The following is a 24,876-nucleotide window of genomic DNA, read 5'->3' as shown; positions in this document are numbered from 1 at the left end:
ACCCTGCAATGCCCTGCCAATACTCTGCAATGCCCTGCCAATACTCTGCAATGCCCTGCCAATACTCTGCAATGCCCTGCCAATACTCTGCAATGCCCTGCCAATACCCTGCAATGCCCTGACAATACTCTGCAATGCCCTGCCAATACCCTGCAATGCCCTGCCAATACTCTGCAATGCCCTGCCAATACTCTGCAATGCCCTGCCAATACTCTGCAATGCCCTGCCAATACTCTGCAATGCCCTGCCAATACCCTGCAATGCCCTGCCAATACCCTGCAATGCCCTGCCAATACCCTGCAATGCCCTGCCAATACCCTGCAATGCCCTGCCAATACTCTGCAATGCCCTGCCAATACTCTGCAATGCCCTGCCAATACCCTGCAATGCCCTGACAATACTCTGCAATGCCTTGACAATACTCTGCAATGCCCTGACAATACTCTGCCAATAGGGAGATTGTGGATATTACAGTGGAGGAGATTTTTTTTTTTGTTGATCCGAAAATGATCCGAACCGTGACTCCTGATCCGAGGAACGATCCGAACTGTGAGTTTTTTGATCCGTTGCACCCCTACAGAATACTATCTCTGAATTCACAACACATCTGACCTTGAAGCAGATGGGCTACAGCAGCAGAAGACCACACTGGGTGCCTCTCCTGTCAGTTAAGCACAGGAAACTGAGGTTACAATTCGCACAGTTTCACCAAAATTGGACAATAGAAGATTAGAAAAAATGTTGCCTGGTCTGAGGAGTCTTGATTTCAGCTGTGACATTCAGATGGTCGGGTCAGAATTTGACATAAACAACATGAAAGCATGGATCCATCCTGCCTTGTATCAACAGTTCAGGCTGGTGGTGATGTAATGGTGTGGAGGATATTTTCTTGGCACACTTTGGGCCTCTTAGTACCAACTGAACATTGTTTAAATGCCACGGCCTACCTGAATATTGTTGTTGACCATGTCCATCCCTTTATAACTACAGTGTACACATCTTCTGATGGCTCCTTCCAGCAGGATAATGCACCATGTCACAAAGCTCCAATCATCTCACCACTGGACAATGAGGTCTGTAATCCAATGGCCTCCACAGTCACCACATCTCAATCCAATAGAGCACCTTTGGGATGTGGTGGAATAGGAGATTCGCATCATGGATGTGCAGCCGACAAATCTGCAGCAACTGCGTGATGCTAACATGTCAATATAGACCAAAATCTCTGAAGAATGTTTCCAACACCTTGTTGAATGTATGCAATGAAGAATGAAGGCAAACGGGGGTCCAACCCGGTACTAGCAAGGTGTACCTAATAAAGTGGCCGGTGAGTGTTTATATAGACTAGTGGTCAACAGATGCCCAGCCCTCTATTGAAGCTCTCCTTGTAACAAAGTAATTTTGTTACATTGTTATTAAATCCCTGATACACACATTTTTTTTTCAAAATTGGCAGTTTTTTTTTTCTTAATAGCACAAAAAATAAAAACCACAGCGGTGATCAAATACCACCAAAAGAAAGCTCTATTTGTGAGGAAAAAAGACATAAATTTTGTTAGGGTACAACGTCACAGGACCGCGCAATTTTCAGTTAAAGCGACACAGTGCCGTATCGCAAAAAATGGCCTGGCCATGAAGTGGATAATTTGTATTCGACTTTTTAATTAATTATCATGAATTTAAATGAATATGAATTTGACGACCATTATTGGCACCATTTCGCCAATAGGCTGCTTTCATACTGAGCATTTTTTTGTAGCGTTTTTGCGTTTTAAAGTGCAAGAAAAGCTCAAGAAAAATGCATCCCTTTTAAATTCTGTGTATGTCTTCACACTGGTCTGCTGCACTTCCCTTGCAGTGTTATAAATCCTGCTTGCTGCATTTTTGGTCAGTTAAAAAAAAAAAAAACACACAGAAAACACAGCTTCCCATTGAAAACGCAGCAAGAACATATCAAAAGCACGTCCATGTTACATTTTTGATGCAGTTTTTAAGTCACATGAGACATGACCTATGAAAAACAAACCATCATGCATTTTCCACGCCATCATTGGCACTTTTTTTTCTATTGACAAAATGCCAAAAATCCAGCAAATAATTTTCTGTGCATCACTAATTTCCTTCCTTCTAACCAAGGCCTAATATCTGCCAGCAACTTAAAGGGGAGGTTTCATTATTTCTATTTTACAGTCCTGTCTCCCATTAATTATAGTACATATAGTACTCCTGTCATGGCCCATCAGACAACAGCTATATAGGAGATGACTGATTTTATAGCTGCAACTTGTCTCCTCTGTGAGCTCTTTTCCAAAACAAGCAATGGAAAGAGGAGTGCATGCTAGCCATACATGCAAAGATTTCTCATGTTCAGCCTGAGGGCTAGCTTTGAATATTTTTCAGCTGTGTGTGTCTTTCCAATGGGAATTGGTCTATGTTTACATTGCATTTGGGTGCTCTGGATGAGGCAGAGAAAGCAAATTGAAATGCAAGCTTGGTACTTAGGTTTTCTTTAAAAGCAGCACTAATGTAGTAAATAAATATTCACACCCCTTTTACATTTTCCACATTTTGTCATGTTACAACCAAAAACGTAAATGTATTTTATTGGGATTTTATGTGATAGGCCAACACAAAGTAGCACATAATTGCGAAGTGGAGGGAAAATAGTAAATGGTTACATTTTTTTTTTTTTTTTTATACAAATATGTGAAAAGTGTGGGGTGCATTTGTACTCAGCCCCCCCTGAGTCAATACTTTGTAGAAGCACCTTTTCCTGCAATTACAGCTGCAAGTCTTTTTGGTGTTGTCTCTACCAGCTTTGCACATCTAGAAATTGACATTTTTTGCTGATTCTTCTTTGCAAAATAGCTCAAGCTCTGTCAGATTGGATGGAGAGTGTCTGTGAACAGCAATTTTCAAGTGTTGCCACAGATTCTCAATTGGATTTAGGTCTGGACTTTGACTGGGCCATTCTAACACAAGAATATGCTTTGACCGAAACCATTCCATTATAGCTCTGGCTGTATGTTTTGGGTCGTTGTCCTGCTGGAAGGTGAACCCCTGCCCCAGTCTCAAGTCTTTTGCAGACTCTAACAGGTTTTCTTCTAAGATTGCCCTGTATTTGCCCATCAACCCACAGATCTATCTCTCCACTCCTCAACTCACCTCCACTATCTCCTCACAGATCACAAACTTGCTGAATGACATATCGGTATGGATGTCACACCACTTCCTCAAACTTAATCTTTCTAAAACTGAGCTTGTTATATTTCCTCCTTCACGGTCCCCCTCCTGTGACTTCACCATTAATATCAACAACACAACCGTTGGTCCCTCCACACATGTCAGGGTCCTGGGTGTAATCCTTGACTCTGACCTCTCCTTCAGCCCCCATATCCAATCACTGGCTAAATCCTGCCGCCTTAACCTCCGCAATATCTCCAGAATTCCACCCTTCCTGACTAATGACACCACAAAGCAACTTATTCACTCCTTGATTATTTCCCGCCTCGACTACTGCAACTCTCTCCCTAATGGCCTACCCAGGCTGTCCCCCCTTCAGTCTATTATGAATGCTGCTGCTAGACTAATACACCTCACTAATCGATCTGTGACTGCTGCTTCTCTCTGCCAATCCCTTCACTGGCTTCCCCTACCCCACCGTGTAAAATTCAAAATGCTAACCATAACATACAAGGCCATCCACAACATCTATAATTATAAGAAAAAAGTGTAGCGCTATAATATGTCAGTCAAAAACGTTAGGGTGTGCTGATTGACCAGCAGTGTATATCCCAAAAGTTAAGTAGTATTGGATCACATATATAAAAGCAATGAACATTCCAATATTACAAAGAAAACCACTCTTATTAAGACCTTTGTGATATAACAATATAAAGAGTGTGCATCACACAGATTAAACAATATAAAGAGTGTGCGTCACACAGATTAAACCCAAACCCTTATAGCAGAACACAAGCATATAGGGGTGGGAACAAATGATAAGTCCCTGAGGTGAGAGAAGTTCTTATAATCAGGTAGAGACCTCTTAGAACATGGATCCAGACCTCATAGAAATGGTTGTTAGTGGTGGACTCCTCCACTGATCAGCCTGGTGCAAAAAGTAACATAAAATGCCCTTACCAGACGCGGTGGACTCACAGGCCATACAGCGGTGAGTCGTACGAGCTTGAACCGTGTAGCACGGTAGGGTTATAGCTGTTCTTGATCTGCAATCGGATGGTCTTGAGAAGGACCCCAGTCCTGAGCAGTCTCCCGGTTCGTACTCCAGCACTCTCTTGGGTCTCAAGCAGTTTGAGATAGGGAAAAAGTGGACGAAAAGAAGCTCCACATAGTGTAAATCCAATCAATCAGGAGATTTATTGTATAAAAAATTTCCAACGAAAAAATTCCAGATAAAAACAAACAATCATAAAGAAGTAATTAGCGCAGTAGACAGATGGTATAAGGTAGCGTCCTACACCCGACGCGTTTCGTCTGAGAAGACATCAACTGGGGTAACTACTGCAACTCTCTCCCTAATGGCCTACCCAGGCTGTCCCCCCTTCAGTCTATTATGAATGCTGCTGCTAGACTAATACACCTCACTAATCGATCTGTGACTGCTGCTTCTCTCTGCCAATCCCTTCACTGGCTTCCCCTACCCCACCGTGTAAAATTCAAAATGCTAACCATAACATACAAGGCCATCCACAACATCGCCCCCATCTACTTCACCAATCTCATCTGCAGATATCGCCCCCTCCGCTCCTCCCAGGACCTCCTGCTCTCTAGCTCCCTTGTTACCTCCTCCCATGCTGGCCTTCAGGACTTCTCCAGAGCCTCTCCCATCCTCTGGAATTCCCTGCCCCAGTATGTCCGATCAGCCCCTACCCTGTCCACCTTTAGGAGATCCCTTAAAACTCATTTATTCAGGGAAGCTTATCCCACACCCACATAACTGTCCCTGAGCCACCCCCATCAAATCATTCTTTGCAGCTATTACCTTTTGTACCACCACCCCCTCCCTTTAGAATGTAAGCTCTATGAGCAGGGCCCTCCTGTACCTGTTGTATTGAACTGTACTATAATTGTGTTGTCCCCCTTATACATTGTAAAGCGCTGCGTAAACTGTTGGCGTTATATAAATCTCGTATAATAATAACTCTGACCAGCTTTCCTGTCCCTGTTGAAGAAAAGCATCCCAGCAACATGATGCTGCCACCACCATGTTTCAGGGTGGGGATGGTGTGTTCAGGGTGATGTTCAGTGTTAGTTTTCCACCACACATAAGGTTTTGCTTTTGGGCCAAAAAGTTCAATTTTGGTCTCATCTGACCAGAGCACCTTCTTCCACATGTTTGCTGTATCCCCCACATGGCTTCTCACAAACTACAAACGGGACTTTTTATGGATTTCTTTCAACAATGGCTTTCTTCTCGCCACTCTTCCATAAAGGTCAGATTTGTGGAGAGCACGACTAATAGTTGTCCTGTGGACAGATTCTCCCACCTGAGCTGTGGATCTCTGTAGCTCCTCCAGAGTTACCATGGGCCTCTTGGCTGCTTCTCTCATTAATGCTCTCCTTGCCCGGCCTGTCAGTTTAGGTGGACGGCCATGTCTTAGTAGGTTTGCAGATGTGCCATACTTTTTTTTTTTTTTTTTTTTTCATTTTCGGATGATGGATTGAACAGTGCTCTGTGAGATGTTCAAAGCTTGGGATATTTATTTATATATAAACCCTGCTTTAAACTTCTTCACATCTTTATCCCTGACCTGTCCGGTGTGTTCCTTGGCCTTCATGATGTTTGTTCACTAAGGTTCTTTTACAAACCTCTGAGGGCTTCACAGAACAGCTGTATTTATACTGAGATTAAATTCCACACAGGTGGACTCTATTTACTAATTAGGTGACTTCTGAAGGCATTTGGTTCAACTAAATTTTAGTTAGGGGTATCAGAGTAAAGGGGGCTGAATACAAATGCACGCCACACTTTTCAGATATTTATTTGTAAAAAAAAAAATTGGAAATCATTTTTCTTCCACTTCACAATTATGTGCCACTTTGTGTTGGACTATCACATAAAATCCCAATAAAATAATTTACGTTTTTGGTTGAAATGTGACAAAATGTGGAAAATTTCAAGGGATATGAATACTTTTTCAGGGCACTGTATGTGATGTCTGGGATTCCACTCAGATTGTAGGTCTGGATGAAAAATTTAAGGATGTATAATGTTGGCTATATATCCACGTCCAAAAAATTTAGCTTCTCAATATACATTTGTATGGTCATTCACACAGGTGTACTGTCTTCAGCTGCCTGGGATGCACATGTGTTCTGTGCAGGCAGTCTGTTACAATCCAATGAGAGGTGGTCAGCTGCTCAGACCTCCACATCCATGTGGGTCCAATGCACAGATCAGGACACAGACCTGTCATTGATTTCAACAGGTTGCCTGTGCATCTCAGGAGGGTTGAGACTGCCCTTCATGTGGACGGAAGGATCGGCCCATGTAAATGAGGCCTAAAAGAAAATGTTAAGGTTTTTTTGGAACAAAATTAGTTGACTTAATGAGAGAGAATGTTCTGACAAATAATTTTATAGATAATTGGATGCACCCGTTACCACACATCTGCAGAACCCAACTGGTGAAAGATCTGCTAGGTTCCAATGCTGGCCTTTATCAGGCCATTTATCACCAGCTGTATCTGGTTTGTTCATCTGATGTCATTCCCATCCAGTGACTTGTCCTATCGGTCTGTCTCCAGTCTTTGTTTGTATGCATCACCCCTCTTTACCGCAGACCTCTCTTCTCAACCAGCTTTATTTGTGTCCTTCTCTTCTGGATCAGATGAAACGAAACAAATCCTGTTCAAACAGTCCCAATCCCAGTCTTATATATAGTGATACATACATGTTTACACCAAACAGATTATCCATCTGATCTGCGTTCGTGGTCTGTGTCAGTTTGTGCCGGATCGTGAAGAGAACACCGGCTGAATTCAGCTCCAGACAGTTTTTAGATGTATGAAAACATTGGCCTTGAGTAACTTTTTGTTTTTTTATCCTTTGCTTTAGTTACATTTACTGACCTTGTGACAAGTTTATGTTTGTAGGACTGTTTATGAAGATGGATAGTTGTAGTAAAAGGCCATATTATATTTTACTGCTAGAATTGTGCTAAGGGTCATGGAGGACTGGAATAGACAAGTTGGGGTTTATGTGACACTCTGTTCTCATACAGTACTGTTCAGGTATCGCTGTATACTGGGCAGATAATATGAATGGGGTTCACTTTTTTTTTTTTAATGTAGTTTGAATTTCATGGCCATATGAATAGTTAAAGCCCAAATCCAGGAACTAGAAAAAAATCTACCTCGACAGCGGGGCTCTCTGCCCACCACCCACCTCCTGCACTGCAATGGTTAAATGCCAATTATGTTTGGGGGCACTGAGATAAGGAGGAATACCCAATTCCTTGCCCCACCTGGGTCCCTCCAGTGATGCAACCAGTCTCTTGCAGCCTTCTCTATATAAGGCTGCATTTCTCAACCGGGAGTCTTCTGGGTTCACTAGGTGTGCCACACTGAGTCCCATATTTTTGAGTATTTTGAATTTCAATGGTGCAGAGGGCTTGGTGGGTGGCTGAGGACACAGATGTAAAGCGATTGGGGGGGGGACTCTGATGTGAAGCGATTGGGGGGGGGACTCTGATGTGAAGCGATTGGGGGGGGGGACTCTGATGTGAAGCGATTGGGGGGGGGGACTCTGATGTGAAGCGATTGGGGGGGGGGTGAGGACTCTGATGTGAAGGGATTGGGGGGGGGGTGAGGACTCTGATGTGAAGGGATTGGGGGGGTGAGGACTCTGATGTGAAGGGATTGGGGGGGGGGGTGAGGACTCTGATGTGAAGGGATTGGGGGGGGGGGGGGTGAGGACTCTGATGTGAAGGGATTGGGGGGGGGGTGGGGACTCTGATGTGAAGGGATTGGGGGGGGGTGAGGACTCTGATGTGAAGGGATTGGGGGGGGGGGTGAGGACTCTGATGTGAAGGGATTGGGGGGGGGTGAGGACTCTGATGTGAAGGGATTGGGGGGGGGGGTGAGGACTCTGATGTGAAGGGATTGGGGGGGGTGAGGACTCTGATGTGAAGGGATTGGGGGGGGGGGGGAGGACTCTGATGTGAAGGGATGGGGAGGGAGGATGGAGACTCTGAAGTGAAGGGGGGGGGGAGTGGAGATGGATGAGGACTCTAAATTTAAGGGGGGGGGGAGACTTTGTGGTGAGGGGGAAGGGACTAAGGACTCTGATGCTAAAGGGGAGGACTGAGTACGCTGCTGTTAAAGGTAAGAGGCTGAGGTCTCTGATGTGAAATGAGGGGAAGACCAAGGACTCTAATATGAAAGGGGTTTTTTTTATATGAAGGAAACCTTTTTTTTTCAGATTGGGGTGCCTTGAAATTCTGAAAAAAAAAAAGGTTGAAAAGCACTTCTATAAGGAGCTTCCAGCCACGGTTACATGCTTGCCCCACGAAGTACAATGCAGGGTTGATAGCCCTGCATAGTAAGTATTGACATCAAGGGATTACCGACAGACAGGAGGGTCAGGAAGAAGAGGGGGGGCAGGGAATAGGATAATACTTGCCTGCTCCTGTACCCCTAAATATAATAATCGTTTAACCCTTGCAGTGCAAGGGGCCCTCGCCACAAAGGTAGATTTTTTTTGTTTTTTTTTGTTTTCTGTTTCATGGAGTTGTGCTTTAAAGTTAGCCCTGACAAAAATGAAAGGGTTTTTTTCTATATTTTTATATAGAGTAGAGAAGGGTAAAACTCCCTGCCAGCTTATTTTTTGCTGTCTGTCTACCATTGGGGAAATTTCTCTTCACCGCCTGTCTAAGACAAGAGAACAGGAAGTTAATGGAAATCTCCCAGAAATGAGGGGAATTCCTCTCTTGTCAATAGAACAGGTAATCCTCCATTAGAAAATTTCCACTCTCCTCTATTTCTAGGGACACTTCCAAAACTTTTTTCATTTCCTCTTTCTATTTTGATGACAATGGTCACTATGCAGCATTTTGAAACTCCCCAATGGGGACAGCTCAAAAACACGACAGAAGGTCTAATCCTTCAACTCCATCCAAAACTAAATTTAAAAAAGGTTTTACCTAGAAACGCCTCTTATCGGTCCTTAGATGTTGTGGCTGCATTAGTACTTTATTAAAGCCTTTTTATCCTTTATTTCCAACTGGTGGTCCTGCCAGTATCGGACTTCCTCTATTAGGCTGACAATGATTCTTCATTGTACTGCATGTATGAAGGAGCAGTGTTGTCACCCTAGGACAGGACTACAGGACACCCTCCCCTCTTTATCTCCATGGAATGGGGGGGGGGTCGCGGTTCAAAGAGAACAGGGAAAATGCTGGCAGAGAAGACAAAGGACAGGACGTTTTCAGCTGACAAGATTTCTGTATTTTTTGCACTTATTGAACAGATATAACAAAACCCTTTCAATTGTGTATATGGGGGGGGGGGGGGTAAAAGAAAAATTTAGTGTTGGGGTTTACACACATTAGTGAAAGCCTAACATGACACAATATCCAGCACAAGGCTCAGGAAGGCAGAATGCTAGAAATTGTTCTGAAAATTCCATTTCCACGATAGCTGTAGGTGGCCAGGTGACCCCTTGTCTCGTATTTATGTTGCATTGTTTGTCTCTGTGTATTGTGGGCAAAATGTTAACCTTTGAGGCCTGGCAAATGATGGCCTGTTATCTGTGTTTTGTGCATGCTTCATAAAGGATTTCACCCTGTTAGAAAGATAGAAAGGTAAGTGCTGACATGACCAACCCCAATTCCTTCTGGTTTATTCATTTCATCCTCAGGGGGTTTCCACATTGAAAGGACATTTAAGAAATTCTGGGGCTTTCATTGCTAAAAAAATGTTTTAATTTGGTTGGAAATTCAGATTGTCAAGAAGGGAGTGTGTGAGAACCTGTATGGCACACTTTAAAATGCACAAAAAAAAAGTCTCAATCGCCTACATATTCTGTGCTTAAATGTGAATGTGGGGGCTAAAGCAGTGTTTCTCAACCAGAAACTGAAGACTCTGATGTGAAAGGGAGAGACTGAGGGCTCTGGGGTTAAAGGGAGGGACTGAGGGCTTCTGGGGTTAAAGGGGGTGGACTAAGGGCAGTGGGGTTAAGGGGGGGGGGGGGACTGAGGGCAGTGGGGTTAAAGGGGGGGGAGACCGAGGGCAGTGGGGTTAAAGGGGGGGGAGACCGAGGGCAGTGGGGTTAAAGGGGGGGAGACCGAGGGCAGTGGGGTTAAAGGGGGGGAGACCGAGAGCAGTGGGGTTAAAGGGGGGGAGACCGAGGGCAGTGGGGTTAAAGGGGGGGGGAGACCGAGGGCAGTGGGGTTAAAGGGAGGGACTGAGGGCTTCTGGGGTTAAAGGGGGTGGACTAAGGGCAGTGGGGTTAAAGGGGGGGGGAGACCGAGGGCAGTGGGGTTAAAGGGGGGGGGAGACCGAGGGCAGTGGGGTTAAAGGGGGGGGAGACCGAGGGCAGTGGGGTTAAAGGGGGGGGGGGAGACCGAGGGCAGTGGGGTTAAAGGGGGGGGGGGAGACCGAGGGCAGTGGGGTTAAAGGGGGGGGGAGACCGAGGGCAGTGGGGTTAAAGGGGGGGGGAGACCGAGGGCAGTGGGGTTAAAGGGGGGGGGAGACCGAGGGCAGTGGGGTTAAAGGGGGGGGGAGACCGAGGGCAGTGGGGTTAAAGGGGGGGAGACCGAGGGCAGTGGGGTTAAAGGGGGGGAGACCGAGGGCAGTGGGGTTAAAGGGGGGGGGAGACCGAGGGCAGTGGGGTTAAAGGGGGGGGGGAGACCGAGGGCAGTGGGGTTAAAGGGAGGGACTGAGGGCTTCTGGGGTTAAAGGGGGTGGACTAAGGGCAGTGGGGTTAAAGGGGGGGGGAGACCGAGGGCAGTGGGGTTAAAGGGGGGGGAGACCGAGGGCAGTGGGGTTAAAGGGGGGGGGAGACCGAGGGCAGTGGGGTTAAAGGGGGGGGAGACCGAGGGCAGTGGGGTTAAAGGGGGGGGAGACCGAGGGCAGTGGGGTTAAAGGGGGGGGGGAGACCGAGGGCAGTGGGGTTAAGGGGGGGGGGGGAGACCGAGGGCAGTGGGGTTAAAGGGGGGGGGGAGACCGAGGGCAGTGGGGTTAAAGGGGGGGGAGACCGAGGGCAGTGGGGTTAAAGGGGGGGGGGGAGACCGAGGGCAGTGGGGTTAAAGGGGGGGGGGGAGACCGAGGGCAGTGGGGTTAAAGGGGGGGGGAGACCGAGGGCAGTGGGGTTAAAGGGGGGGGGGGAGACCGAGGGCAGTGGGGTTAAAGGGGGGGGGAGACCGAGGGCAGTGGGGTTAAAGGGGGGGGAGACACCGAGGGCAGTGGGGTTAAAGGGGGGGGGGAGACCGAGGGCAGTGGGGTTAAAGGGGGGGGGAGACACCGAGGGCAGTGGGGTTAAAGGGGGGGGGGAGACCGAGGGCAGTGGGGTTAAAGGGGGGGGGGGAGACCGAGGGCAGTGGGGTTAAAGGGGGGGGGAGACCGAGGGCAGTGGGGTTAAAGGGGGGGGGAGACACCGAGGGCAGTGGGGTTAAAGGGGGGGGGGGGAGACCGAGGGCAGTGGGGTTAAAGGGAGGGACTGAGGGCTTCTGGGGTTAAAGGGGGTGGACTAAGGGCAGTGGGGTTAAAGGGGGGGGGAGACCGAGGGCAGTGGGGTTAAAGGGGGGAGACACCGAGGGCAGTGGGGTTAAAGGGGGGGGAGACACCGAGGGCAGTGGGGTTAAAGAGGGGGACACCGAGGGCAGGGGGGTTTAAGGGGGGGGGGGAGGACTGAGGGCAGTGGGGTTAAAGGGGGGGGGACTGAGGGCTTCTGGCAGGATCAACACATTTATTTTTTTCTTGTCAAACAGATAAACTGTGTTTTTAATATTATATTTAACAGACCCAAGTGGAGAAAATAAGAGCATTTCAATGTTGGGGTTTAATAGACTTCAGCTTTTCATAAATTGTGTTCCAATTATGCAGGTGAGAGGCACTAGAACTGGATTTGTAGTAGGTCCCACCATACGTGGCACCTCTACTAAACTGTGAGGCAGAACGTGCCCAGCACTTTAAAGTCAGGCTGGGGTGGGTTCAACAGCCGTTCTCTCTGCCAACATAATTGCTTCATTTGCTAAGAGACCATCATACATCAATCAGCTGACCTTAGAAAAGTGGACAGGGCCAAAATGACCCAACAACCTGAACTGTGAAGAAAACGAAGACCACACAGCACTGTACTAGACATTATTATTATATAATATATTATAAAGTAGATTCATCTTTATGTTTTATTGATATTCTAATGTCGTTCATATTCTCAGGTCCACCACCACCACCACCACCACCACCAAGTACCACCGCTTCTACGACTACTAAAGGAACGCTGAAACCCCCAGTAACCTCTCCAGCCAAAGGATCTTCCACCACCGCCAGCTCTGTGACCAGTATGTATTGTAGTAGAAATACTTCCAGCAATGTTCTAATCAGACAAAATAGCCGGAGAGATTATTGGTACTGTAATAGGGGCAAAAGAAACCCAAACCCCCCATTCTCAGGGCTTCTTCAGACCTGCTGTTGGGAGGTGTTAAAAACACATTTCTGAGCCATGTTTTTAGCACCAACCCCCTCCACCCCCATCTTAGGCTTCAGAGGCAGTGAATGGGGGTGTTCACAGGTTGCGATGCTTTGCAGCAGCAGCAAAAATCAAGCGAATGGAAATGCGCCGCAAATGCTCTGCAATGGTATGGGTTGCACACAGTGGCATCACGTTGGTGTGGCATTTATTCAGTCAAAATAAGTGGTAGAGAGGCATCTCGCCTCCTCGCCGCATGTTAAGCTTCTCTGAAAAGTGATCTTGGCGCAGATTGCGTTTCAGAGGCACAGCAGTTTAAACGCAAGTCTAAACATAGTCTTGGGTCTTTTGCACACAGACATAATCATTTGTTGATGTTGCACTCCCAGCATGAAGACTCGGCTGTCACCGATAGTTCGTGGTCTCCGACTAAGGCTGCATTTACACCTCGTGTTTTGAATCACGCCGAGGTGTGAATGACAAATCGCAGAACGCACCTTTGAGATGCCGTTCATTTGAATGGTACCTAAAATCGCGGTGCGGTTCTGCCACGAATTTCGTGTAATAAATCGTGTTGCAATTGCGGCAATCCGCTTTGCGTGAAGCATGTCGCCCAAAAGTAGCTCCTGAACTTTTTTTGGACAATAAGCATAACACGATGCGGTTTGCTGCAATTGCATTTATCGTGCCACATTTGCGGCAGAACCAAGCCGCAAATTTATGTGCCATTTAAATGAATGGCAACTCAAATGTGTCTTCTGCGTTTTGTCATTCACACCTCAGCACTTTGAAATCACACGCAGTATTGCATCAAATCTGCCCGGGATTCAGAACGCTGAGGTGCAAATACAGTCTTGCATTCAGAAACCAGGAAAATCTCGCTCCCTCATCACCAGTCACAATGATCATTTGTTTTTGACACCTCCCTTGAATCCATATCCTTCGTGAGGAAAAAAATTATACATTAGGGGGAATTTTATAAGAACGGTAGCAGAATCTGGAACAACTGTACATTGCAACCAATTGGCTTCCAGCTACAATTTGTTCAGTTGAAGTATAACTAAAGGCAGAACTTTTTTTTTTTTTTTTTTTTTCTTTTAAATTTTGGATAGAGAGAAGATGGATTAGAACACCTGTCCGTTTTTATTGTGGTCTCTGTCCCTGTTAAAGGAGATTCACCCTCTCTATTTGTCCTGTTTACCATTATCATTGAAAGTCCCAAATTTTGGGTTGTCCCCAGAAAGGTAATAAAGGGGAAATCTTCCATTGGGGACACTCGTTCTGGTGACCTGCAGGTCCACAAGGGATTCCCTTAAATTTTTGGGGGGGATTTCCACTCTTCCTGTTTGGCTATGGGACGGGAAGTGAAAGTAAATCCCTGCAATGGGGCACAGATGGCAAAAAAATAAACCAAAAGTGGTTATAACCCTCCTTTACTCTCTCCAAAACAGGGAAAAAAAGTTTTTCCTTTACAGTGGGTATAGAAAAGAATCGCCCTCCCCTTTTTAAAATCACATTTTGTTGCTTTGCAGCCTGAAATGAAGACAGACATGTTTTTTGTTTTTATCTAGCTTTATACACAGTGCAACTTATAACATCCAAGTGAAAGGTACACCAACAGGTCAGAATTTTTTTTTTTATTCAAAAACAGAATCCCTGAGTTGGAAAAAGGATCACCCTCCTCCTAAAAAATGACTTGTAAACTCAATCAAAGTAGAAAATGTGGAACACCTGAGGAGGCCAACATCCCCAACAAATTGAAAATGGGTCAAATGGTACCCCCTAGTACAATAGGACTTTAATGGCAACACATGAAATCAAAAAATTCTATAAAATGTAAAATTGTATCGTTACATAGGTAAAATAGGTGTATACATCACAACTCTAAAACATAACAGGACATATTAAAGTGATTGATGAATCAAATGTTGAAATGACGATATCTTCTCTCTGTGGCTATGTTGCGTGGCACAGAGAGAAGATATTGTCATTTCAACATTTCATTCATCAGCAATCACTTTAGTATGTCCTGTTATGTTTTAGAGTTGTGATGTATACACCTATTTTACCTATGTAACAATAACATTTTATATAATTTTTTGATCCATTCCATGTGTTGCCGCTAAAGTCCTATTGTACTGGGGGGGTTCTGTAACATTTGACTTATTGTAAACTCAATCAAGTGTGAGATAATCACCTTCTCGATGACACACAAAGCCATTTGACTTATAGCTGTGATCAGCTTGATTAGCTCAGCATGAAAAGAGCTTTCCTAGAGCATTTCAGTCTCTGGTAGTGCAACTGAAGCAAACAATCAACTATGGGTTGCAGGGCACTGTCAAAAGATCTCTGGGATAAAGTTGTGGACAGGCACAAGTCAGGAGATGGCTAAAAAAACATTTCAAAGGCTTTATCATTGACTAGAAGCACAGTGAAGTGGAAGGTATTTGGTACACCAGAGACCCTCCCTGGATCAGGACGTCGATCCAAACTGGATGAAAGAGCCAGGAGGAAACTGGTGAGAGAGGCAACCAAGAGGCCGTCAGAAACTCTGAAGCAGTTGCAGGAATTAATGACAGAGTGGTCATTGTGTGCATGTGATAACAATATCACAAATTCTCCACAAATGTGGCTTGTAAGGGAGGGTTGCAAGAAAAAAAAAACACTCCTGGAGAAAGGTCACATGCAGCCATGACTGAGCTCTGCCAAAATGTACCTTGAAGATTCTGAGGCCACGTAAAAAAAAGGTGTTCTGATCAGATGAGACTAAAATTGAATTATTTGGCCTCAGCGCCAAACTATCGATCTGGTGGAAATCCAATACAGCTCGCCATCCACATAACACCGTTCCCACAGTAGAGCATTGAGGTGGTAATATCCTGTTATGGGGGTGTTTCTCTGCAGCAGGGACTGGAGCACTTGTCAGGATAGAAGAAAAATGGATGTGGCAAAATACTGTCAAATGTTTGATAAAAATCTGCTGCCCTCTGCCAGAAAGTTGTCAATGGGAAGAAGGTTTACCTTCAAACATGACAATGATCCAAAGCAAAAATGATCACACAGTGGTTGAAGGAGAAAAAGGTGAATGTCCTTGCATAGTTTAGTCAGAGCCCAGACTTAAACCCCATTGAAAATCTGTGGAATGACTTGAAGACTGCAGTCCACAAACGGTCACCATCAAATGTAACATCTGGTGCGGGGGGGGGCGGTTCCACCCCAGACCCTGTCTGTAATGCTGGGCTATATGCCCTGTCTGTAATGCTGGGCTGTATACTCTTGACACTATATGGGTGGAAGCAAGTGGAATACAGGGGACGGAGTGGCTGGATTATGTAAGGGTTGGGGCTTATGAGAAGTGGGAGTGGTTAGAAAGGGCCGCCACTGCAGCTGGATAAAACACTGTGTCTTACTTTCAGGCTGCAAAGCAACAACATGTAAATATTTTTTAAAGGGGGGTGGTTCTTTTTTTTATGCTCACTGTAGTTTAATTTTTGAATATGAAACATAGAAGCTGATTAATTATTATGCACAGCTGCTCCAGATTCTGTCTGCTACAGTTTTGGTAAATTCCCCTCCGTTTTTTTTTTTTTTTTTATTCTCTAGATAAGTCTGTGAAAAAATATATATTGTATGCTCCTTGAGGGCAGGGACTGATGTGAATGTACTATATATGTAAAGCACTGTGTAAATTCTTGGTGCTATATAAGTACCTGAAATAAAGGTTTGTTAAAAAAAACAAAAATATAAAATACATCGCAGCTTGATCTAGGTTAGTGTTATGCCGCGTACACACGCTTGGACATTCCGACAACAAAATCCTGGATTTTTTTCCGACGGCTGTTGGCTCAAACTTGTCTTGTATATGTCATAAATTCCGTACGTCAAGAACGCGGTGACGTACAACACGTACGACGAGCCGAGAAAAATGAAGTTCAATATCCAGTGCGGCTCTTCTGCTTGATTCGGAGCATGCATAGAATTTTGTGCGTCGGAATTGTGTACACACGCTCGGAATTTTCCGACAACGGATTTTGTTGTTGGAAAATTTGAGATCCAGCTCTCAAATTTTTATTGTCGGAAATTCCGTCAACAAATGTCCGATGGAGCCTACACACAGTCGGAATTTCCTGACAACAAGCTCACATCGAACATTTGTTGTCAGAAATTCTGGGCGTGTGTACGGGGCATTAGGGTCAGCATTAGTTTTGGTGTTTGTGTGTTTTTTAGGTAGTGTGTGTGTGTGTGTGTGTGTGTGTGTGTGTGTGTATATATATATATATATATATATATATATATATATATTATAATTTATACACATTAGGAGTAGGGCATTTTTTTGTTTTTGGTGGGTCATTTTATGGGCAAGAAATATACACTACATGTGATGTGTTTTGTACACAGGTACTATTTCCTCAGGAACACAGAAGATATCAGGATTTGACTTGGGTAGTTTTATTGGTGGGATTGTGTTGACGCTGAGCATCCTGGCAATAGCGTACTTTGGGTGTCGTTTTTATAACTCCAAGAGGGGAGTCCGCTACCGCACCATGTAAGTAGAAGCTTCATTATTTTTATTCTGTATCGCTCGGTTTTTAATTATTTGCTTCATGCAGTTCCAAGGACAGTATATGCATGTTGCTTCAATTCCAGAATAAATCTAGCTGGCAATTCTTTTTTGTAGCGCAGGTTACCAAATGCTAACACCTGATTTGTTATTTTTGGCAATAAGGTGGAGTTTACCATGGATTGGTGTGTCTGAGCAGCACTGTGGTTTATTGGTAGCACTTTAATCTGGCAACATTGGGTTTAATTTCCAGCAGGGTTCTCTCAATGTAGTTCTGAGCCCAAGCAAGCATTAAAGTGATTGTAAGTCTCAATTTGTTTTTTTAAATAACAAACATGTTCTACTTACTTGCCCTGTGCAGTGGTTTTACACAGAGCAGCCTGGATCAGTGATGGTGAACCTTGGCACCCCAGATGTTTTGGAACTACATTTCCCATGATGCTCAACTACACTGCAAAGTGCATGAGCATCATGGGAAATGTAGTTCCAAAACATCTGGAGTGCCAAGGTTCGCCATCACTGGCCTGGATCCTCCTCTTCTCGTATCCCTCTTTGCTGCTCCTGGCCCCTCCCTCCTATCAAGTGACCCCATAGGAAACTGCTGACTGTGGGGACTGACTGACTTTGACAGCCGTGGGAGCCAATGGGGTCGCTGCTGTGTCTCAGCCAATCAGGAGGAGTGTCCCGGAAGGCTTAGGCATTCGTGGACATCGCTGGAGAGAGATGGAGCTCAGATAATTAGGGGGTGCTGGGGCGGCTGCTACACACAAGGGTTTTTTTTATCCTAATGCATAAAATGCATTAAGATAAACCTTCTGCCTTTACAACCCATTTTAAGTAAAAAAGAAAGTCCGAGCAAAGTCAGAATTTCTTATCTTTCTACTTGTGTCAGATCAGTATATAAAGCAGAGCTTCACCCAGAAGGGGAAGATCCGCTTGTTCGCACGCTCCACTGCCACATTTGGCACTTTTGGGAGGGGGGGGGGCGGATACCTGTCAAAACCGAGTACCGGCTTCCACTTCCAGGTGAAATCAACGCACAACGATCGTGGCAATCTATGGAATTTCCGGTCCCTCATTCTTACCTGTTCAACAGTTTTTTGTTTTTAATTGTTTACCTGTACATATTGGTTGGTGCAGGATCTGGTCCATGTCTCCAACCCACACTCTCTTTGAGTCCATTCTCCACATTTTATTGTGAAAGCTGCCTGGAGGTGTACAGGCTTCTCCAAAGAACCTACATTAAACAGTATAAAGACTTAAGCTCATTAGAGGTGCTTAATAAGCTTATTTGGAATCTAATGGGCTAATGATATATGCCTATTTAGGACAAAGTAACAGGTTCTCTTTATAGCCTACCTTAGCTTGTCTGTGAAAGCTCCAAGTGGAAAGCTCTGTGTAAGCTCCATGTCTGTGTCAGAGCCTACATAGGGCTAAAGACGTCGCCCTCCTACTCCCATGCTTGGGTCTGACCATGCATAGTTGGAGGAAGGAGAGGAGGTAACACGCTGCCCCATAGCTGGAAGTTTTGGGTATCTCTATGGGCTCCAGCTGACTAATGGACTTGGAGAAAACCTGTAAAAGAGGACAGGGCACAGCACAGGCTTCAACTATCTAGTTAATGTTGGCGTATGAGAGTGCCTCAGATTTTAGGGCTCCCAAGTCATTCAAGAAAAGAATGAAGGTTGGTTATGTGTGGACACTGCTTGGAGCTTTCAGTTAATTGCTAATGTCCATTTACAATTGATATGAGTGCAAGTCCTCTTAAATGGCTCATGCAAAGTAAGGAAAATTGCAGAAATTGGGCATTTCTGAACGTAACCTCTAACGTAACCTATTTATAAAAAATTTGCAGAGCTTTTCTTCCTGTGAAAACTGCATGTACATTTGTTCTGTGAAAATGCAGTCAAAGGACATTTTTTTCTGCCCAAGTGGACCAGGGGTCTGATACTGGCGGCCCTCTAGCTATTGCGAAACTACAAGACCCATGTTGCATTGCAAGGATGACAGTTACAAGCATGACAATGACTCCCACAGGCAGACATGATGGGACTTGTAGTTTTGCAACAGCTGGAGGGCCGCCAGTTTGAGACCCCGGAAGTTGACTGTTATTCTTCATAAAGAATAGAGCAGTAAGCAAAATGCCAAATTATGGTCACTAGATAGGTTCCTATGTTCATCAGCTCCATCTAGTGGCCACAACACAGTAGTTTTCTGATTCACTCTAATCTATTATTATTATTATTATTATTCAGGATTTATTTAGCGCCGACAGTTTACGCAGCGCTTTACAACATGGGGCAGACAGTACAAGTACAATACAATTCAATACAGGAGGAATCAGAGGGCCCTGCTCGTTAGAGCTTATCGTATATGAAGAACAACATTCAACCTGGAGAAAAAATAGCCTAATATGCTAATAACATTTGTTTTTGCACAGAATAAATCTTTGTGCAGTATAAGAGCCCTTTCACACTGTGCCGCCCCGGGCGTCAGCGGTAAAGCGGCGCTATTTTTACCGGCGCTATTCGGCCGCTAGCGGGGTGGTTTTAACCCCCGCTAGCGGCCGAAAAGGGGTTCAATCCGCCCGCAAAACGTTTTGCCAGCGGTATAGCAGCGCTGCCCCATTGTTTTCAATGGGCAGGGGCGCTTTAGGAGCGGTGAGTTCACCGCTCCTAATGCACTGCAAAGAAGCTGCTTGCAGGACCTTTTCTGACGCCCTGCCAGCGCAGCGCCCCCAGTGTGAAAGCACTCGGGTTTTCACACTGGGTTTGCAGCTGAGGCTTCTTTCAGGCGCTTTACAGGCGCTATTTTTAGCGCTAAAGCGCCTAAAAAACGCCTGAGTGGGAAAGGGGTCTAACAGGATGAATAACTTTGCAATTTTTTTAAATGCACCCCTATGTGTTCGGGTTAGGTATCTGGTTACTGCAAAGTAGTTGTGTGATTTACATCTGCTAGGTTTAAAAATGATCTACGTCACACAGCAACTTAATCTTCTTTGGGAGATTTTAAAGGCCAAGTTCACTTTTGGAGCATGTGACATCTGTGTTTAGGGTGCAACATGCTCCAGCACTTCCCCCCTGATGAGCACCCTTGCTTTTTTTTGGCTGTACTTCTGCTATGGATCACAGCAGTGTAGTGCGTTCTGCACTCCTGTGACCCGTTTTCAGTTGACAGCAGGCTAAAGCCCACTGTCGGCTGCCGTCACAGAGCTGGTCTACGTTCTGAGAACTTCCCAACCATATGGTTGGGATCCACCCAGAGGCCTAGACCCCCTCCACAGCCCAGCTCTCCAGTGAGCAGTTATTGTTAATCGCCAGCTCTCTGCAGCCTGAAGACTGAGAGTTGAGCAATCAGCGGTGTTTGGTCGTTCAGTTCTCAGTCTTAGAGCTAGCAGGGTACAGATGCAGCATCCTCCTAGGTGAGTATAATTGTGTTTTTGTTTTTTTGTTTTTCAATTATTGAACTTTTCTTTTAACCACTTGCCGACCGTCTCCTGTGTACATATACGTCAGCATTTTGAAGATGGATATCTCGGTAAAGGCAGCAGCTGCTTCCACAACCGAGGTATCCATCTCTTCAGGAGCCGTTTGTGTTTTCGATAATGGTGGTCTCTGCGGCAGATTCGCTGCAAGATCACCTTATCGGCGGCGGGAGAGGTGCCACCAGCGCCCTCCGCCGCTTACCGGAGCAGCGGCGGAGGCAATCGAGACCTGTCCGTGGCCGGGTATGGAGACGAGTGAGGGGAAGATGGCCCCCACCCGTCTCCATACCATAGCAGGACGGAAGCAATGTCATAACGTCACTTCTGCCCATACGTCTTAAAGGGCCATTTTTTAAAATGACATTTTTTTTTTTTATTCACTTTTTTTTTTCAAAATAAATAGGAAAATGTTTTTTTTTAATGCGTCCCGTCCCGACGAGCTCGCGCGCAGAAGCGAACGCATACGTAAGTAGCGCCCGCATATGAAAACGTGCGCAAATACGGTGTGAAACAGTATTGCAATGACCGCCATTTTATTCTCTAGGGTGTTAGGAAAAAAACAATATATAATGTTTGGGGGTTCTAAGTAATTTTCTAGCAAAAAAAAAAACTGTTTTAAACTTGTAAACACCAAAATCTCAAAAGGAGGCTGGTCCTTAAGTGGTAAAGAATAGAGGCGTAATAAATATACCACATTATGGCCACAAGATGGAGCTGGTGAACATAGGAATTTATTTCCTATGTTCATTAGCTCCATTTAGTATCCATAATGTGGTAGTCTCCTGATTCATGAAGAACATTCAACCTGGGGATAAAATAGCCTAATAACATTTATTTTAGCACATAATTAAATGTTCATGCAGTATAATGGGACATATAACTTTGTTTTTTTTGTTTTTTTTTTTAATACACCCCTATGTGTTTATCACATGTTTGGGTTACTGCAAAGTAGCTGGTGTGTGATTTAAAATCTGCTGCTGGGTTTAAATATTGAGATCCATATCCCAGAACAAATTAAACTTCATTGGGAGATTTTAAATGCTAAGTTTACTTTTGGAGCATGTTACACCCCTGTTTAGGCTCCAGCACCTCCCCATGATGAGCGCCCTCCTAGTCAATTGACACTACCTCCAGCTTTGAAACGGAAAGCCCGTATAGAAGTACAGGCAAGAAAGCTGGATGACCTGTCTGCTGGATCTTACCTGTGCACCCATTGATTCATTGATCCACGGCTGCAATGCTTTGCAGGCTCCTGGGGGGGGAAATAATGAGCCTTGGAATTTCATAAAATTTCCATTTCCAATGTGAAGGATATGCAGCCAATTGGAAAGCCAAGAGACTTTGCTCATTGGTCATTCTGAAAAACATATAGATTACCACAATTCTTAGAGTTCAACTTATCGCAGGGCTCAAGAGAAATGTGTGTTTTACAGATTATATTGGACTTATATTATTCTCTTTGATCTGATGTATGTAGTACTGCTTTCTTTCCACTAGACGGCATGCCTGTTTTTCTAACTAGCAATGTAGTTTCTGTGGATAGAATGCATTGAATATTAGAGGCAATAATAAACACTGTCCGAATTTGAACCCTTCCTTGCTCTATTAAAAATAAAAAACGGGGTTTAACCCTATTAAAATTTTAATACGATTGGCTGGAGTTGAGATGTAAACTTGAATAAGCGTATAGCCACTTAGGTTATGTAAACCTGACCAATGGACTTCCCTGTTTTGCTCCCCTCTGTTAAACCAGGGGTGTCCAATCGTCCTAAATTAAGGGTAGTTTACTGTTCTTAAAGCGGCTACATAGCACCTGTGGTTGGAAGAAATAGTGTCCCCATCATTGGTATCATTGTGAGGAATGGTGTCCCGTCATGGGTGTCACTAGGCGGAATAGTGTCCCGTCATGGATGTCAGTGAGAGGAATAGTGTCCCATTATTGGTGTCAGTGGGAGAAAGGGTGTCCCGACGTTGATGTTGCTGGGAGGAAAGGTGTCCTGTCCTTGTTGTCCCTGGGAGGAAGAGTGTCCTGTCGTTGGTGTCGCTGGGAGGAAGGATGTCCCGTCGTTGGTGTCGCTGGGAGGAAGGGTGTCCTGTCCTTGGTGTCGCTGGGAGGAAGGGTGTCCTGTCCTTGGTGTCGCTGGGAGGAAGGGTGTCCCATCGTTGGTGTCGCTGGGAGGAAGGGTGTCCCGTCGTTGGTGTCGCTGGGAGGAAGGGTGTCCCGTCGTTGGTGTCGCTGGGAGGAAGGGTGTCCCGTCGTTGGTGTCGCTGGGAGGAAGGGTGTCCCGTCGTTGGTGTCGCTGGGAGGAAGGGTGTCCCGTCGTTGGTGTCGCTGGGAGGAAAGGTGCCCCGTCGTTGGTGTCGCTGGGAGGAAGGGTGTCCCGTCGTTGGTGTCGCTGGGAAGAAGGGTGTCCCGACGTTGGTGTCGCTGGGAGGAAGGGTGTCCCGACGTTGGTGTCGCTGGGAGGAAGGGTGTCCCGACGTTGGTGTCGCTGGGAGGAAGGGTGTCCCGACGTTGGTGTCGCTGGGAGGAAGGGTGTCCCGACGTTGGTGTTGCTGGGAGTAAGGGTGTCCCCGACGTTGGTGTCGCTGGGAGTAAGGGTGTCCCCGACGTTGGTGTCGCTGGGAGTAAGGGTGTCCCCGACGTTGGTGTCGCTGGGAGTAAGGGTGTCCCCGACGTTGGTGTCGCTGGGAGTAAGGGTGTCCCCGACGTTGGTGTCGCTGGGAGTAAGGGTGTCCCCGACGTTGGTGTCGCTGGGAGGAAGGGTGTCCCCGACGTTGGTGTCGCTGGGAGGAAGGGTGTCCCCGACGTTGGTGTCGCTGGGAGGAAGGGTGTCCCCGACGTTGGTGTCGCTGGGAGGAAGGGTGTCCCCGACGTTGGTGTCGCTGGGAGGAAGGGTGTCCCCGACGTTGGTGTCGCTGGGAGGAAGGGTGTCCCCGACGTTGGTGTCGCTGGGAGGAAGGGTGTCCCCGACGTTGGTGTCGCTGGGAGGAAGGGTGTCCCGACGTTGGTGTCGCTGGGAGGAAGGGTGTCCCGACGTTGGTGTCGCTGGGAGGAAGGGTGTCCCGACGTTGGTGTCGCTGGGAGGAAGGGTGTCCCGACGTTGGTGTCGCTGGGAGGAAGGGTGTCCCGACGTTGGTGTCTCGTTGGCCAGATAAAGGCAAGCAAAGAGCCACAGTTTGCAGACCACTGTGTTAAATGTACCATCAAAAGTGTTTTGTTATACGAAGTCCAAATAATACCTGTTAATCCTGCCAGTAATCCAGTGCTCTTCTGTGCTCTCTGTAGTGCAATCAGCCCTGCCCAGTTATGTTAAATACACAGCATCTCCCCTTTGTTATGGTAAATGAGGCAAGGGGTAGGTGTTTTGTAGTCCTAACACATTTCATGTCCTAAGGTGACAGTGCTGCGGCTCCATAGATACAGTGCAGCGAGTTTGTCACCCTATGATAGGAAGTGTGTTATTGACAGGATCACCAGATGGAGGAAAAAAATCGAATGTAGCTACTGCATCTAGGCAGGGGTCTCAAACTGGTTGCCCTCCAGCTGTTGCAAAACTACAAGTCCCATGAGGCATTGCAAGGCTGACAGCCCAGGAGACATTACAAGCATGACTCCCACAGGCAGCGGCATGATGGGACTTGTAGTTTCCCAACAGCTGGAGGGCCGCCGGTTTGAGACCCCTGATCTAAGGACTGGTAAGCTGAAATGTATTACATTTTGTTTTTTGGCTTTAGATATTCTTTAACTTTCCAGACATTCTCACTTTACATAGAAAAAAGTGTCACTGCAAGACTTTAGTAGATGAATAACAATATTAAGGCCAATGTAGGACACCAGTTAGAAAGGAAGCTGTTGAACGAAAGTAAATTCCTAGACATAGAAAATATATTTAAAACATTTTTTAAAAAGTTCTCATTGTACTCGATGGCCTGGACGTAGAAGGGGTAAAAAAAAACAACTCTCCATTGTAGGTACAGTGAGGGATAAAAGTATTTGATCCCCTGCTGATTTTGTATGTTTGCCCACTGACAAAGAAATGATCAGTCTGTAATTTTAATGGTAGGTTTATTTTAACAGTGAGCGACAGAATAACAAAAATATCCAGAAAAATGCATTTTAAAAAAGTTATAAATTTGCATTTTAATGAGTGAAATAAGTATTTGACCC

General features: G+C 45.7%; 1 protein-coding gene across 1 annotated transcript in view; it reads left to right on the top strand.

Moving 5' to 3' along the window:
• TMEM123 (transmembrane protein 123) overlaps window positions 1-24,876 on the top strand; it is an 87,041-nt gene that overhangs the window by 51,059 nt on the left and 11,106 nt on the right. The window contains exons 3-4 of the mRNA XM_073613074.1: window positions 12,407-12,529; window positions 17,059-17,206. Of these exons, the coding sequence (XP_073469175.1) occupies window positions 12,407-12,529; window positions 17,059-17,206 (271 nt within the window). The remainder of the gene's footprint in view (window positions 1-12,406; window positions 12,530-17,058; window positions 17,207-24,876) is intronic.

This window comes from Aquarana catesbeiana, linkage group LG02 (assembly GCF_042186555.1).
Source record: "Aquarana catesbeiana isolate 2022-GZ linkage group LG02, ASM4218655v1, whole genome shotgun sequence".
NCBI lineage: Eukaryota > Metazoa > Chordata > Amphibia > Anura > Ranidae > Aquarana > Aquarana catesbeiana.
Note: the sequence above shows the minus strand (reverse complement) of the source record. Positions and strands in the feature narration are given on the sequence as shown.